The 18,476-nt window shown below is 29.8% G+C and overlaps 2 protein-coding genes and 1 long non-coding RNA gene across 6 annotated transcripts in view; 1 reads left to right on the top strand and 2 right to left on the bottom strand.

The window, feature by feature from the left end:
• Window positions 1-6,606, bottom strand: part of Ptpmeg (protein tyrosine phosphatase Meg) — a 31,853-nt gene extending 25,247 nt beyond the window's left edge. Inside the window, exons 1-5 of one of the 4 annotated variants that reach the window (XM_067053131.1) lie at window positions 6,546-6,606; window positions 3,794-3,846; window positions 3,401-3,566; window positions 1,130-1,258; window positions 989-1,031 (exon numbers count right to left, since the gene is read on the bottom strand). In XM_067053131.1, the coding sequence (XP_066909232.1) occupies window positions 989-1,031; window positions 1,130-1,258; window positions 3,401-3,550 (322 nt within the window). In that variant the 5' untranslated portion in view covers window positions 3,551-3,566; window positions 3,794-3,846; window positions 6,546-6,606. Of the gene's footprint in view, window positions 1-988; window positions 1,032-1,129; window positions 1,259-3,400; window positions 3,567-3,793; window positions 3,847-3,925; window positions 4,081-4,101; window positions 4,320-6,545 lie in introns of those variants that run through there. The other 3 variants (XM_014438624.2, XM_014438625.3, XM_067053130.1) reach the window with 3 other exon arrangements.
• Window positions 4,129-18,476, top strand: part of LOC136797200 (uncharacterized) — a 14,792-nt gene continuing 444 nt past the window's right edge. Inside the window, exons 1-2 of the long non-coding RNA XR_010845038.1 lie at window positions 4,129-4,208; window positions 5,778-5,916. This is a non-coding gene — a long non-coding RNA (uncharacterized lncRNA). The remainder of the gene's footprint in view (window positions 4,209-5,777; window positions 5,917-18,476) is intronic.
• LOC106692588 (uncharacterized) overlaps window positions 14,459-18,476 on the bottom strand; it is a 19,219-nt gene continuing 15,201 nt past the window's right edge. Inside the window, exon 9 of the mRNA XM_014438627.2 lies at window positions 14,459-17,785. Coding sequence (XP_014294113.1) covers window positions 17,651-17,785 — 135 coding nt within the window. The 3' untranslated portion in view covers window positions 14,459-17,650. The remainder of the gene's footprint in view (window positions 17,786-18,476) is intronic.

Below are 18,476 nucleotides of genomic sequence, written 5' to 3'. Positions count from 1 at the left end.
ATAAGAAGACGGTCAGGGTTGCGGTAAAAAAAAGAACGAATAGTTTACAACTATTTACTGTCCGACGTTTCGCCCCACTTTGCAGGGCTTCATCAGGACTAAAAAAATACAAAAAAAAAAACAAAACTAATTACATTACTACAATAAGGTAATTTGAGCTAGGATAAATATTATATAAAAATAAAGTGATAAGAAATTACATATAAATAAAAGGAAGGAAGACACAAAATAATATTAATACAAAATTTTATTGTTTTTATTTATATTTATTCTTTCAAGACATTTATTTAATCTCTACTTTCTTCATTTTTTTTTTTGTTTTATATACGTCTCCTGTACTTTTTTAACTGTATGTTTTACGCATTTTTTAAAATTTTTATTCTTACCATTATTACTTATTTTTTACTCTCATCATTGTTTATTCAGGTTTTTTTGTATTAATATTATTTTATGTCTTCCTTCCTTTTATTTATATGTAATTTCTTATCACTTTATTTTTACATAATATTTATCCTAACTCAAATTACCTTATTGTTGTAATGTTCTAAGTCTTTTTTTTTTTTTGTATCGTTTTAGCCCTGATGAAGCCCTGCAAAGTGGGGCAAAATGTTGGACAGTAAATAGTAGTAAACTATTTGTTCTTTTTTTGACCGCAACCCTGACCATCTTCTTATATTTAAGTTTTACGGTCAACTATATATATAAAACTTTGATCCTCAACCACGGTGAATGTAATGGAAATACAAATAAAATTTAAACCTGGCTGTATGGAAAATTCCAATGCCATTAAAATAAAAAATTAAAAAAAAAAGTATATATGTTAATTCACATTTTCTTGAACACTATTATTCGTTTCTATACACCGATAAGAGATACAAGGTAATAGTGTCTACATATTATCTCTAAAATCGAGACATTATGTACCATTAACTAAACTATAAGTAGGGGGCATTAATATTAGGGTAAGGAACAATAAAAAAACTATTACCTCTCATTTGCTTCTTTACTGGTTTTGCGGGATCTAGCCATCTCTATAGAAACAAAGTCAAAATTTAAAATGACAGATAGATGAGAAAATTAAATAGAATAGGAGAAAAATATTACAAAAAGTCATTTGAAAATAAGATACCATAATGTCAGCATTGGCTGGTGTAGGAGGAACACCATTATCAGAAAACTGAAGCCCGAAGTAATGTTTTTCAACAAGCTCAAGGTGCTGGAAAACCAGTTCTAACAGCACATGTCCTTTTGCACGTTTCTAAATTAAGAAAAATTATATTAATAAAAAAAAGATATATAAAATACTTTATCTATAAAATGAAACAGATTTTCATTATATCATCATAATAGGTTGAAAAAACAAAACAAATAATATATATATATATAATGATTTTTTCATCAACTTTGAAACTAAGTCTGAAATGGGACAGGTGAGTTTGAGAGACCCATAGTGATATTTATTTGTCTTATATGTAGGTCATCTGAAATTATTTATTTTTTGCTTCCTATCTACCAAAGGTAGGTTAGCTTTGTAGCTATGCTGGAATTAAAACAAAATTATATCCTGAGAAACACAAATTTTCACTCACATTTTACGTCTCAGGCATCAAGGAACATATTTGATTCTGTATATATCTATCAGTAGTCGAATTTGTCTTGGATAAAATCGATCAAACAGTTAATGATTTTGATGACAACTTCAGAAATAGTGCAGGTTGGTACTCGGTCCATTATAAATTTTAACAAATTATGTCAAATGCTTTCTCTTAAGCACGTGTAAATGCATTTTCTTCAGTACACCTTTATTTGAAATACGGCTGGTTCAATTTAGCCCAATTTTGGAGAATAGTTTGCCATCAGTATTGACATCGTCTCGTACAAATTTAATAAAAATTCATCTGCTACTCTAGCTTATGCATGTACAGGCATATTTTCCTTGATACAAATATATTTGAGGCCGTTCGTAACCAATGGAGTTAAAGCATCACCTTAGCAACCCCACATATCTGAAGTGGCAAAGGGTGTTGACTTTTATTTTGTGGTGGTCTCAGAAAAACATGAACCCTCCTATAAAGGTTAGAAGAGGTAGGTTAACACTCTTATTATTTTGTGTGAATAGATTACAAAAAGTATAGATTAAAAAGTACCTTATTCCAAATATTCAAATGTTTTCACAATTAAATAACCAACAATGATTAATGACTTGGATTTTTTAACTGACATGTGATAAATTGAACAGTTAAAATACGTTGTATAACTTTATTAGGGTCCTAATAGCTGAGTGAATAGGAGCATAGGTCCCAAAACACTTAGTTTAGAAGATTGTAGGTACAATTCCCACCTGGCTCAGTACATATATATTTTGCAGAGTTCCAGAGAAATAAAACTTGACATCCACTCTGGAGTTATATTATATAGGTAATCAATAGATGACTTGAGCAAAAAATTTACAATCTTGTTTGTCATCTTATATTTCCAACTGTGAGAAATTAGTAAAGTAAATGTAGTGTTGGTGTATGTAAGTGTTTTAGTCTCAAATGAACCTGCACCACAAAACATTGCGGAGCCCCATATTAGTCATTTGTCTTACAGAATAAACTATGTCATAAAGAGTAAAATATGGTTAATAATGAATAACACTAAATAATACAATACACTCAATAATAAATCACATACAATAAATCATGTTATGAATAACACTCAATAATTAATGTTTTGTGTCTGGAACAATTACCAATTGAGAACCAATGGTAATCATGAATCTAATCAGGGGTCATAAGCTTTAAAACATGACAACCAGAATCACTCGTATGTGAAATTCTTCAAGTTTAGTAATATATTATTGTCTGACAGTAGAATCAAATTCCAATGTTCTTCAGAACACCCTGCCATAAGTAAAATAACGGTTTACATGTTTGAATTCCAACTTCATACATTATAAGCAGTATCAGTCTTGGACATTTGGTGTAATTATGTCATAAGTGCACCCTCCCCCTTCCTTCAAAAAAAAAAAAAAAATGCTGTATATAACGTTATATTTGAATTATGTCGCATTCAATAAACCTCTAATTAAGTTGATTTTTTAATAATAACAATAAGATTATAGTTAATTTATCTCATACACTTTATAATTTTTCATAATAACTAATTAATAAAAGGTGTTCTTTAAGATTGGTATCCACACCATATTCCCGGGTTCCCTGGCCTTAGGGCCAACACTGATTTCAGTTAAATATTAAGTAATTTTAACAAGGAGAACTTTTTAATCAAGGTTCAAATCTAGATTTATATATGACAAATAAATATAAAAATCCAAATTCTTCCAGCAAACCAAAATAAAATAGAAACTACATGTTGGTTATTATAAATTAACTTTTCGACAAAAAAATAAAGTACCAACCTCAAGCTGAAATAACTGTTTGGTATCATCTAAAAAAATAACAGTCACTGTCAATGTTTTAAGCCTCCGATCCCTTGCTAATTCTGTAGCTCTAACGTTATAAGTCCCACTTGAGCCACCAAAAGCACGCCGAGATACACTTTCAATCATTTCTCCAAACTTCAACCTAAAACCAGTTGAGATTAATAAATCAGGATAACTTAAAAAACAAAAAATTATCATAATGTAAATAATCATAGAAAATAAATTTCAAGACCGTTGTAAAACAATCATGCATAAACAAGTTTTATAGGCATAACAAGACGTTCACTATCATAAAGGAACAAAATCTAATTAAAACAGATTTAAAATATGCTTCCTCTAACAGGTAAATTATAAAGTAACATTGTTTACCTCTATCATGCTCCTTTAAGAGAATAATTCTTTTCAACATCTCCAACACAATCCTAATTGGAACGAAAATAATGCAATTACAAAATGAAAAAAACATAATGCTAAAGTTAAAACATCCACACAAAATCATACTTCACTACTGAAAAATAAGCAAACGGTTTCTCTCAGAATTAACTGAGATCAAAATCATTTAGGCTACATTTATTTTACTACCAGAGGCTCTGTAATATAATATATAAAGGACTACACCTAAATCTATAAATACACAGATCATACATCTAAATGAAAGGACTCCAAAACCTACGCACATATTACACCTGAGGTTAATCCAGTTCCTAAAATAAAATTTCGAGGCCAGCATCGGATCATTTTTGTTTTATTAGAAGTAATTATTCGAAAAATGCCTACAATTTGGGTAAATATAAAATTTACATTTAAACACAAACAGAATCTGCTCATAACCACTATCGTTCTTATCTCTAAGTGCGTCTGACTGAAGTCAAATGAGTTCAAGCACATTTTAGCGAAGTCTATCTTTTCAAATTTACTATTACATAATTTAAAACATAATGACTTTCTTTTTGTATCAATTTTTTTTATTCATTTTAAAGATTGAGATTAAATTAGTAATCTGCCCCTACGGCAACGCAATGGACAATAGGATTGATCAAATGAATTTGAAGCATTTCGGCTTCAGATTTAAAACAATTAATTAAATATTAGCTTTTTACCTGTAATGAAACAATAAATAAATAGAAAACCTTTAAATGTTTAATTCACGTACAGGATTATATTCACTCAAATAAATGGTGTTATTTCATAAACCCCCCCCCCCTCTCGTTCCATTATTATCGAATAAAATGTTTATTTACTTTTGTTAAAAAGTCACCCGTCATAGTTAATTTATTTTTTTTTTTTGAAAAGATAAATATATGAAGAAAAGGCCAAATTACTGAAAGATTGGAAGAGTAAATATCAAAAGATGATTCTAAAACATTAAAAGAGATGGATAAATTTTATTTATTTATTTATTAAATTATAACACTTATGTAAATGATTTCCACATTATAATTCATTGAGTAAATCACTTGTAAGCAAAAATAATTTTGACACTTCAGTGGGTGTTATGTATTACAACTTCAGACCTCTGTCAAATCAAGTGGATAAAATAGTTTTCGAAAGGAGTGCGAAGATGAAACATGGCCAATTAATATGCATAAAACAAAAGAGTAATTATGTAACATAACAATGGTAATAATCCTTCAGTTGCCTGAATATGTAGTGTTATTTATATGCAACATTGTGTAAGGGAATCCAGCTTAACAAAATCAGAAAGTAATAAAACAGAAAAATATCTGTAGCAGTTAATGGTACATAAAGTTCTCATTTTAGTGAAAAGGGAGGAAAATCCTTACCATGACTGGGTTAGCACCCCTCCCCAAAGATGAAAGAAAACTTTTCTTGAAAATTGTTTTTATTACATTCACCATACACACTTTTATCCTTTAATAAAAAATAAATTTTATTCCAAAGTCAGTTAAAGTATATTTATTTATATTGACATATCCACTGCTGGTCTTCACCTAAATTTCCTATTAAATTAAATTTTTAATAAATTTTAAAAGGTCCTAAAAACAGAAACTCAAAAATTAAAGCAATAAATGTTTTAAATTTTTTAAAGAGGGGGGAGGAGAGGATATACAATAGTTATTACATATCACCATGGTACTAAGTATGCCCTCTATAAGAAAATTCCTGTATTGGCCTGTAGTTCTTTGTCCATTTTCCTCAACATAAATTTTGATTATTCCTTATAGACACGTCGCTATTTTGCTTTAAAACTGGCACATATGACAAAAAAAATTTTGATTATATTTAGAATTTTTTGTATTTCAAAAATAGACTATTCGGTTACGAAAAAATAAATTAAAATAGCAAGTATAAACCCCACTCTAAGGTGCAACAAAAAAAATTTTTGTTTTAGATGTGTCATTATACCAAAAGATTCAAGGAGGCTCCTCACTTCCAGATTCTTTTTTACTAGTAGGACCATCCATAATGAACATTTCACAATAAATAGATAAGTATTTCAGGCAACCTTAAAATACCACATGTAGTAAAAGGTAATACTCAACATGATTTATTCTTTTTTCCCATAATAAAGCATCCACTAATTTATTGTTCTTCCTGTTTTAGCGGGATCAAAAAAAAAAAAAAAAGATTAATAAATGTTATTAACAACATATAAAAATTATGGATTTACTTTTTTGATTGTCATTATGGTTCATTCACTAACAACTTAATAATTTTTAATATTCATATATCACTGAATTAAGTTGTTAGTAAATAAACATTAATGACAATCAAAAATGTAAATCCATAATTTTTATATGTTGTTAATAATATTTATTAATCTTTTGGCCTTCTCTCAATAAGAAATTACTTTAAAAGAAATTATTTGAATGTGGCAAGTGTAACAACAAAAATCGAACATTTTTTATTTTTTAATAATGTTTAATATTTTTATTGTACTATCAATTTATATTTTACCTAATTATACATGATTGATTATAAGGAATGTGTAATGAATAGTTTTAAAGGAAATGACAACTTAACATGGACACATAGACCTAAACTTTGGATGATAATATATAAATAAAATAATAGAAGTTTAATAAAAATAGCAGAATAATATTCAATTTCTTTGTTACTCTACTTTTCTGAAGAACTAATATTATCAATAAATAATTACCATTGTTATGGGAATGTTCTTCATGAGCTGTGTGGTATACACATAGAACTGTATCCAGTTGTATAATTTGATTGTAGGAAGGAAAAACAAAGAATTACTTCACTAATAGGATGTGAAATACCCAGAGTTCATTATTACATCATAATTTAAGATAAAGTTTTATGAGCTAAAAAACAAATATTTTCATACATTGTTTATCTCAATAAACGTTTATTATAAGCCATTTATTGCAATCTGTGATTTAATTTATATTAATAAATTAATAAATAGCCAATGCTATTTATTAAATGTTGGAACTTCCCGATTTAATAATGTTATTTTTATTTGATATTTATTTTATTTAGTTAAAATTAAACATATACTATTATATATACTACATATAAAAAAAAACATTAAACATATACTTACATATTATTATTTTTATGTTTTGGTTACATAAAGTATAATTACTATTTAGTTCATTTCCCATATGTTTGGAGATATCTTTTTGGTATTCCCATTTAGCATACATACAAATCTCTTATTTTTTCTTGATGGGAACATACGACATAGAATTTTCCACGGTACATTATCTATCCTTGGAGCAGTTGAGTATGTAAGAAAATAAGAAAAAAAACAATATTAAGAAAATTCAGGAATGAAGTGTACTACTAAAATTGTATAAAATAATTTTTGTCCCAACTCCTGGGACACATTAGAACCAACATTGGACCTATGTCCAATATTTTGGATGTACAAACATAAAAAAAATTTGATGAAAAACCAGTCACCCCCTCACTGTGCCTTCTCATTGTAAGGACTTATGTAAAACAGCCTATGTCTATCTAATGTTCATCCATATAAAAAAAAAAAAATAAGATTGTTTGAAATATCTTCCTTACATTCTAGGAGCGAGTTGATTTCAAATTTTGTTCATTAAAAAAAAAAATGTAGACTATTGTACTACGGATTATTGTTTGAATTAATTATATACATCAATTTATGATATATCAGTAGATGAAAAAAATAAATACAGTTCTGGTATGTATTTGTCAGTTTTCTTAAGGGTTTTGATGAAAGGGAAATACAAACATTGTTTCCTCACAGCTAATATTGGAGCAATAAGGATTTATGGAAGCAATTTTATCTTTCAAATAACCAAATAGGCTGAATGTTCAGAGGTGTACAGTCCTCAAGCTATGATACAAAACTTACTCATAGTAACAAACAAAATCTTAAAAATTATGGGTGAAATATTTAAGGTGCCACATCTTTACTAATAATAGTCCAATTTTTTTATTTAATATATTAATTGATATTTACAACTGTATTAAATATATACAATAAGTAAATGTGATGTGAGTTATATTAAAGACATGATACAAACATGTGGAATGGTAGAACTCCATATAGTCCAATTCAAGTGATTTTTTTTTTTTGTTAAAAAAACAAAACAAAAAAAAACTGGGTTATGTGCAAATAATACTTAATTTTAATTACAATTCTATTTCTAGTGGATACCTAAATAAAGGATGGATTTCCATCAATTTAAAATTTCCAGGACGACACCAAAAAACTTTTAAATAAGAAACAAATGAAAATTTATATTTTTATTTATATAGATAGAATAGGTGATAAAAAGAGAGTGGGCTACTATAGAAATCAGCAGGGTATGCTTAAAAAATAAACACCAATAAAAAATTCGCTATATCTGTTGATTTTTTTTCTTTTTCAGATAATTTAATTATTTCATGCACTGTTATATGTATCACTACCAAAAAAATGTATACTTTTTGAGTTATAATTAAAAATATAATAAATATGTATGTTAATAGATAAAAATATAATGTAAGCACTTTTTGAAAACTAAAATATACACATAATTTTCAGGCGTTTAAAATTTGAGTTGCGGTCAACATCCCTAGAACAGCTCAATTATTTGCAATTTAAATTTTGATGTTTTCCAGAACAAGATTCTTCAATTTTTCATTTTAAAAAACTGGTTTGAATTTTGATGTTTAGTAGACAAAAGCCTAAATTAAATAGATATTAATCAAATGAATGGAATATGGTCCAGGTGCGGTAAAAAAAAAAACTCAAATAGTAGATAATTATACTATTTTTTTATTTTACTATTTTACTATTCCGATATTAATCAAAGTGAGATTATTTCTTGACATCTTGTTCATTATTTCATGTACCTTTCCTATACACTCTGTAATATCTCCTTCAATTTCAAATTCAAGATTTCAATCCAATTTCTCGATCAAAGATTTTGCACTAGTTCATTGAGTTTTAAATAATAATAAATATAACTACTTTTAACAGCAAGCAACAAACTAAAATCCATATTCTAGGAATTCCATTGTTGAATATAGCATTATTGTAATCTGGAATTTAATCTCTATTAAAATAATTTTTTTTTATAATATTGAAATTATACAAATATACATTTATTGTCAAATACATATAACAATGTTTGGATAATTTATAAAGATATAATGCAACCTAACAAAATATGGAATTGCATAGTAATTAGAGGCTTGGCTATAAATATAAAAAAATATTGATAATCGAGTAAAACAAGAAACAACTAATTATGAGAGATAGTTGACCGTGGATGACTTGTACAAGGAGAAGATGGTTGGAGGTGTGGTCAAAATGAAACACAAATAAGTTAAGTAACTTATTTAAGCATTATTGGCGCAGAATACCACTTGGTGTTTGCTTTTCAAGCTAACAGGTTCGTTTTATTCTCTTTTTTTCCCTATCTTTATTTTACCACCCCTTCTTTTCTCATTTTCCTTACCCATGTTATTAGTTATGTTCACCATATATTATTGTTGTTTTCAAAATAATTTTGTTTTCATCTATTCACTTCTTTTGTTAAACTTTACTTATATTTTGCCTCTTTATCAATTATTATGGTTATATACATTTTCTTTCTCTCAACTTCATTTTTTTTCCATATTTCAATTTTTAAATTATTAATAACTAATAAATTCATACTTCTTTGCATTATATAACTTCATTTTATTTTATTTCCTTAATTATGTTACTTGTTCAATTACCTATGTATGCATTTGATTTTCCACTTCTCTCATCACTTCATTTTATTAATTCCATTCTGTAAAATTATTCACTTTATATCATTCTGTTTATATTTTATTTTTTATACTTATTGGTTGTTATCTTGTTCTGTTCTTAGCCCTGATGAAGGCTAGAAACTCTAGCCGAAATATTGGCACAATTAAATAAGTTACATTAACTTATTTGTGTTTCATTTTGACCGCAGCCCCAACCATCTTCTCCTCGTACAAGAAATAACTAATTAAGAAACAGTGTATAATGCATAGTTTGATAATTCTGATTAATAAATGTTTTGACTTTATTACTTTTTAAAGAAATTATGATTCGAATTCAAACAATTGAGAAACAGTATATAATGCATAGTTTGATAATTCTGATTAATAAATGTTTTGACTTAATTACTTTTTAAAGAAATTCGACTTCAAACATTTTCAAAGAAAACTTTCTTTTTTCGACACAAGGGTCTGCTGCCTTTTTCTATAATATCTATAATATCTATACTTAGAGCAAAATAGGAGTATAGGTGAAAGGATTATCTGCCCAACCCCATACGAAGACAATCCGAGGGCTTGCATCTGGACCTCTAAAGACCTACAGGTGCTGCCATTCCCTCAGTTGAATACAAAAGACATCACAACCTTGACATTAATCATCAAGGTTAGTATAAATAAGATTAAATTGTTAATAGGATCTGTTTGTGTTCTCAATAGTCTAGATCCCCCTTATCAATACCTATAAAGACTTCTTTGATACTCCAGAAAGGTAGAATTACCACTCTTAATTGGCAGAGAAATTAATGCTCACCACTAATTGTGGGGAAGCGCTGACACCAATGTGCGAGGTGAAGCCTTGCTGGAATTTATAGCTTCAACTGACTTAAAAATCCTTAACATAGGGGGCAAAGCAACCTTTGTTACAAGAGCAAGGGGTAAGGTTTTAGAGATAGCACTTGCCTCAAGCCGCATTAAAAGCCTTTGTAAAGACTGGAGGGTCACTTCAGATATAATATTGTCTAATCATAGGATGATCTCATTTAATATAATAGCTGAGAAGCCTCTACTCATATTGAAAAGAAACCTGAGTAATACAGACTGGGATCTATTTAGAGAGAGGCTGGAAGGTGATTCATCCTACGCAGTGGGAAGACTTTCCAGTTCGCAGCTAGACATGGAATCTAGCCTTCTCAAAAGAACTGTTATATCAGCCAACCAGGAGGCTTGCCCACTGAAGAGAGAGTCTAGTAAAAAAGTCAAATGGTGGTCTACTGAATTGACTAAACTACAAAAAGACACAAAAAAACCTATAATAAACCTTATAAGAGAAAGCTAGAGGCAGACTGGAATGTATACCACTCCAATAAGTATAAAAGAAAATCAAGAATACATAAACGAGATGGCTGGCACAAGTTCTGTGGTAACATAGAAAGCACGCCGGAAGCCTCCTGATTAATAAAGCCACTAGGTAGTAATGGTCAACAGCCATTAGGTACATTAAGGAAACCAGATGGGAAGTGGACCTCCAGTCTAGAGGAAACCTTGTCCCGTTTATTGTATCTACACTTTCCAGGTTGCCAGCACAGAACATTAGACAATCCTCCAATCATGGAGTCCCCCAGAGAGGCATCTAATGAAGAAGATTGGGCATTAGCGGAGTCTATAATTATGGGTGGAGCCATTAGGTAGGCTGTAGGGGAGTTGAAGCCATATAAGGCCCCAGGTACAAACAGTATTCTCCCATGCATGCTCAAAGGACTTAATATCCTACTCCCCCAGATTAGGCTATTGCTTACAGCCTCTCTGGCATGGGAATGTATACCAGAGTCATGGAAGAAAATGTTGACAGCTTAAATTTCTAAGATTGGGAAGGAGGACTATAGTGTCGCTAAGTCTTATTGACCTATAAGTTTATCCTCCTTCCTCTTTAATATCCTGGAGAAGTTGGTGGCAGTTTTCCTTACAAGCAAGGTGTTACCAATCCCCTTCATCCAAGTCAGCATGCATATCTTCAGAGAAAATCTACTGAGACTGCCCTGCACTCCTTGGTAGAGAGGACAGAAAAGGCCTTAACACATAAAGTCTTCCTTAGGATTCTTTTTCAATGTAGAAGGAGTATTTGACAAACCAAGGCCTGAGGCTGTCTGTAAAACCTTATTAGACATTTCTGCCCAGAATGTGATAGTCAGTTGGGTCAGATATATTCTTAATAATAGAATAATTGTTGTTTGGGAAAACGGCACCAGACTACAGGTGCAGGTAGTGACTGAATGCCCTCAGGGGAGTTGTATCTCACCTTTGCTATGGTGCCTAGTTATGGACAGCATATTGAGAAGACTTAAGGATGCTGGGATATTCGCTAAAGCATTGGCTGATGAAGTGATCCTCATTATAGGAAAGTTCATGAGTACCATCATGGAACTAATGCAAGTTGCATGCAATGTTGTACAGACATGGTGCACTGAAATTAAGCTTTCACTAAACTCATCAAAGACAGAGTTGATTCTATTTTATATTTACAAGAAAGCAGAAATTGGGTACCTTTCGAACCCCCAATTTCTTAGGCAATCAACTCCAACTAAGCTAAAATGTCAAATCCTTTGGCCTTAGTTTGGATGCAAAACTTAACAGGGGATCTCATTTCACTCAGAAAAATTAGTGCAGCCTTTTGGCTAGTAGGACGTGCTGTTGGCATCACCTGGGGTTTCAATCCAAAGGTTATGAATTGAATTTATACAGCAATAATAAAACCTAGAATCTAAAATGAAAGCATTGTGTGGTATACAGCCCTGCACAGGGCTTCCCATGTGTGAATGGTCAGTAGGATCCAAAGGATGGCCTGTATTGGCATAACTGGGGCATTTTGAACAACACCAACTAAGGCATTAGAAGTCTTGCATTCTTTATACCGCTCCACTTATTGATTAAAGGGGAAGAGGTACTCGTTTATTCAAGAATGAAAGATAATAGACAGTGGAAAGAAATGGGAGAATCTATTGTTCATGCGACAATAGCTAAAGTGATGGAAAGCGAGTTATCAATATTACAATACTGTTCCCCATTGCCAGATAAAACATCTGCTCTCTACACTAAAATTAGTTACCTATATCCAAAGACAGAGGATTGGGTGCAAGATTCAGTAGAAACCACAAGAGGTTATCTGCCCTGTTTTACTGATGAATCAAGAAAGGATTCAATGGGACTAACGGGGGCTGGAGTCTATATAGAAGGCATAGAACTAAGCTTCCTACTAGGCAAATACTCTACTATCTTTCAGGCAGAAGTGTTAGCCATTTTGTCGGCAGCTGCATGCCCTGAAGTCATCAGCTGTGAAAGGACAGGAATCATCTTTTCAGATAGTCTGTCTGCCTTTCAAGCCCTTGAGTCACCTCTACATTGGTGAGAGAGCACAAACAAGCCTTAGAGTCATTACTAAGCTTGAAGAAACTTAAATTAGTGTAGGTCCCTGGACATAGAAGATAGCAGGCCAGGAATTGAGAACAAACTTCTATGAATTATTAACAAAATATCCTGATAAATATATTCCTATTTGAAATAGCTTATGTGTGGGTGAGAATAGTGGATAAACATGTTTTGGTTAACCTAAACTGAACTAGAATAGACTAACTCTTCAACATACAGATTATAAATTGATATGTATTGACCTTTTGACAATCCTGGGTATTATTAAGGTGTTTCGTCATCTGTCCCTATTCCTGGTCGGGGTATCCTTCTACAAACCTTTTAGGGCGTCCCCGGATATGAAAACATCTGTGTTTGCAAAGACAAGTTTGCCACATTACCAGAGTCCCCTGAGAAAATTAGATTGGCTAATCTTTAAGTGTTATAACAAAAATGACAGGTTTTGATAAGGGACCAGAATCAAATTTAGCAGGTGCAGGCCTTTCCTGGACATGTCAATTTTTCTCACCCACTCTCGGGCCTGAGGAGGGGGACACCTACCTTGGGAGCGTTCGGTCACCGATGGCCAATGAGAAAGGAGATTCAAAAATAAGGTAACGCCCTAGAAGGAAAGTGGGAGAAAAGACAGGAAAACTAGATAAGGAAAAAGGACAGTCAACAGGAAGGTTTAGACAAGAGAGGACCAGGCTTGAGAGAGCTGCAGAAGTCAGAGCGGAGCAAGATGCACTTCGACTAGACGGAGTCGTAAGAAGGGCCACAAGATCTAGACATCCCTTATGAATGAGACAACACCTACATCCTACGCCATTAGCAGCTATAAGTATAAAGTAAATAATGAGTAATAATGTAATAATCTATATTTTATGACAACCTTTATCTGAATCATTTTAATCATAGTAATAAATTGTAAATAAATACTTAGTTTCTTTATGTAGTTTATATACTATTATATAATCTTTATTATACTATATAATTAATGGTAACAACATTTTATAAATATAAAGGTATTTAATTGGTAAACTGGTAAACACACAAATGGCCTTTGGAAAATAATCGAATTATAATAATAGTATTTAGGACTCAATTAATTAATTAACTTATTTTTGGATAATTGCCTTCAGCGATTATCCTGGCATCCCGATTAAATCTCATAGCAATATTATATAGATTATTAGTGACACATTGGGTTCAACATCCATTATTAATCCCAACTAGACCAAATAATTACAGGTTATCAACCTATTCTAGAAAGAATGAGAAGGTATAGATTTACTACATAGATCTGCCATGAAACAAAAGTAAACCCTCCTAAGAGGGACAAATCCTGATCAAAGCAGTTCAAAAACTGCTAGCACTTCTGGTTCAGATAAACTGAAGTGTCGCTACATCATGGCTGGTTAAACAGGAATAGAATAAAAAAGAATCAAATCAACTGTAAAACTTTATTAATGAATTACAACAAAAATATGAAAATACAAATACTTTATAATTACATTTATTTATAACATACATAATGTTCAAAGGCATTTATATAAAAGCTGATAGGCAAATAGTAATTTAATTTAACATTTCAGACAGGAATTAATCAGCTAATGTAGACAAAAGTTTTCCAAATAAAACTATACCCTTATAATATAATATATCAGTCAATAAAATCAATTCATTTAGATCTAACTTTGAAAAAATAAAATTCATAAGTTAACTGAAAATTGATTTATATTAAATAATATATCAAACCTTATTTTTGTCTTTTCTAAAACAGGTAAGTCAGCATTATTATAGATATAGCAATACTAAATCATAGTTTCAAAAAAGATTAAATAAAATAAAATCATTGTAATTTATTTTTTTTTTTTTTTTTTAGGAATTAGTTTAAAGTTTCAGATATTTCATAAACTTTACTGATTCTTTGGTAACCTTTCAAGATTTATATTAAGAATTGACCTGCCCAATTTCTAAAAAAACAAAACAACTTTTGTCATGTAGGAACCAACAGTTTTTTGTTTGAACCAGATGAGATAAACTATCATAACTGGTAAAAGAAAAATTTAATAGTTCAATTTCTGATGGCAGATATGGTAAAAAATTTTACCTAGCAATTGCTTGCCAATGAGGTACATAGTAATAAACATGATTCGGTTCAATTTATATAATAAACACAGCATATAAATGGCTTACCTAATATTCATACAACAAATAATACATGTTTAATATTGTCTCTTATATGTCCAATTAAATTAGGTAATCGCAGTTGACAAACACAACGTATATTATAAAACATGTTACCTTCTCCAAAAAATTAGAAACTCAATTACTCTTAGAACTAAAATAAGTACTGGTCTATTGCAGGCCCACGCCAAAGGTTAGGCTTGTTTACTCGACTTGTACTTTTTTACCATTACTCATCTATCAATAAAATTAATACCAACAGATATTATTCCTACACTTCTACATCATTTGTCTGCCAATAGAATAACCACTGATATGCTATATTCGGTATTGCCTCTAACATAACTTAATTCTTTAAACAAGTTAAAAGTTGTGATCAACCTTATACTAAACAATTCGATTGAATTTAAACATCATATATGAGTTCGTTAACGATTACTATTTAATTTTTTTCATACTAAACTGATAGAAAATAATTATATAAAAATAATAAACCTGCCATAATCTCTGTAATAGACCTGTACCCCATAAAATATAGAGACAACACAACTATCAACTAAAAATATAATACTAAAGATATTAGACCTAAGATCACATGGCAGTAATAGGATTCATAAAAACATATGTATTCATATAATAATACCTGTATCGCAAGCACCATTGAATGTTTTTTAAATCTATCATTATTTAGTTCTACTACAAAATAAGCATTACACCTTATAAAGTTCAACATCAGGATTTTTAGTTTAATTGTTAATCCTAATTTCATGCAAAGCTTTATAGCTTTCAGATATTAAAATTATATTCGATTTAAAACTAATAGTCATATAGCTAAATCTCACACTATAGGAAGGGGGCAGAAATAGTCAAATTTTTAAAATGATTATTATCAAATTTGGTCAAAAACAGTCAATATTTTCAATAAAAATTATCTTCCCTAAACTGAAAACAATAACAATCGTTAAAATATAAAATTGAATAAAGCATAATTGTAACATTTATTTTTTATTTACCTTCCATTAGTCTGGATGTTAAATCAGCTATTATCGTTATAATAACAATAACTCCAGTCCAAAGAAGAATTACAATTTTCATTTTTAAAATATTCAAAAAGTTGGAAACTTTAAATTAAATAAATATAAATATATTTCATATACATCATACTTAAAAATCATGATATTTATTCAATAACTTGATAGTTTCAGTTTTGGATTTTTGATTATATTTGTTCAGCAATACTCATTACTAAAACATTTTGCTGGATTTTAGAATTATTATTAGGAAAAGTTGGTTGGGTGAGAGAATAACACTAATAAGTAAAACCTATATTTTAAAGAGTTCCAACATTTTGACCTTCATCACGTTCTACAAAGGGCTTGTTGGTTGATTGATTTATCATAGAACATTCTACATAGTTGTCCTGACAAAGACCAACAACCAGCGTTGAAACGATGGCATTTGATAACAAATAAGTTTTACTAATTAGTCTTCGCTCTCCACTGACTGTATTCTCTGACCAATCTCATATATTAATTTATGATCGATAATATCCATATGATTTAAGAATTTTTTAAAATATAAAAGTTAAATTAATGCCCATTAATTTTATGTATCCACTAACTTTTCAATTTATACAATTAAGATTAACTTTTTCTAATAAAAAAGAATTAGAATTTTTTTTATAGATTTCTGTTCTAAGAAGAAATTGAAACAGAATACTACAGACAAAAATATATTTTGGTAACATGCTTTCAGAGAGAACAAACATACTAAAATGATTATAAACTTACTTGTCATAATATGAAGTCTTTAAACTTAAAATTGATTACAACCTTTTCCGTAATGACTAACTGATTCTTTTATTATTTAATAAAATTGATCAACTGAAGATAGTAAAATAATATATTTCCACATTAAAAAAATTCGAAAGAAAAAATCAATTTTTATTTCTATATCTTTCTCTTTAAAAAAGTATTCAAAGTAAACTAGTATTTTTCCCTAATATAGTATATTATACAGAAACAAAATTTTTAAGAAGTTCAGAATATTAACCCTTTATCAACAAGCTCAAAAATAAATCGAGAGAATGCTTAACACAAGATATATTCAAAACATTAGAAATGCTGTAACTGTAGGTATTACAGTTTTAACATATCTAAAAAACAGCGAAAACATTAAACCAAACAAAATATGTTTAACTAAATCAGATTTCACTAAATAATTAATTTATATGTACAAAAGATATTATAAAAAAAAAAAAGATTGAAAAAATTAACATTTAAAACAGCAACAGTTTCATCACATACAATGATTTATTCTTAACATAACAAACTTTGAACTCTTTCTGAACCCATTATTAATCATACCACATCTAAGATAGACATTTATTTTTATACAACTATAATACAAAAACAGCCAGTTAATCACTGTATCAGTGTAGCACTTAAAGAATTAGTAATCAGCACCTCTCGAAGCCATAAATTCAGCTACTTCTGTTCGTCGGTTCCTTTGGGCCCAATCATGAGGTGTCATATTGAGCCTATCTACTACGGCTGGATTCGCACCACAATCCAGTAACAGTCTTACCTGCAAATTGATTTCATTGTTAGCTTGATCATTCATTCCAACTTTCACTTATCACTCTACTTTAGTTGAAATTATTCTCCGCTCATTTCAGAAGATACACTTAATTAAAAAAATGGCATTTAAGCCCTGTCAACTATTTCAATGAGAATAAGTCAAACTTTTCAATACCATTCTCATGTTGTATGCCACATCCCCTGTTCCACTCCTAATTGCAACTCATCTTACATTGACAAAAACAAAAAACCTACTTAAAGGCTGCATAACCCAACACAAATATTCTGTCTATTCCCAAAACTTTACTGCTTCCAAACATTCCTTATCATTAAAATACTCATTTGATTTTGATAGTACTTCCATTCTAGCCACTGTCCCTGACCATGACTAACGACTCGTAACTGAAAGCATTTACATAGTATTAGAATCTTCTTCTGTTAACCACAAAACTGATAAACAAAGTTGCTGTAACATTCCGATAATTTTAGTTTTGTAAGATAATTTCTCAATAATTTTGGTTTTTTGAGCTAGTTTTAGTTGTTTTTTGAGCTAGGCTGTTCAGTAAACAAATATTATTTTGGCGATAATTGGTTATTTAGACTCAGGAGACCTCAAGAAATGAATTTCCATTGAAAATTCTAATTAAAAATTTTCACATTTACAATACCTCACCTTACAATATTATTTATTTATATTA

The sequence above is a fragment of the Halyomorpha halys genome, unplaced genomic scaffold (genome assembly GCF_000696795.3).
Source record: "Halyomorpha halys isolate HHAL.00 unplaced genomic scaffold, Hhal_1.1 Scaffold62.1, whole genome shotgun sequence".
Taxonomy (NCBI): domain Eukaryota; kingdom Metazoa; phylum Arthropoda; class Insecta; order Hemiptera; family Pentatomidae; genus Halyomorpha; species Halyomorpha halys.
Note: the sequence above shows the minus strand (reverse complement) of the source record. Positions and strands in the feature narration are given on the sequence as shown.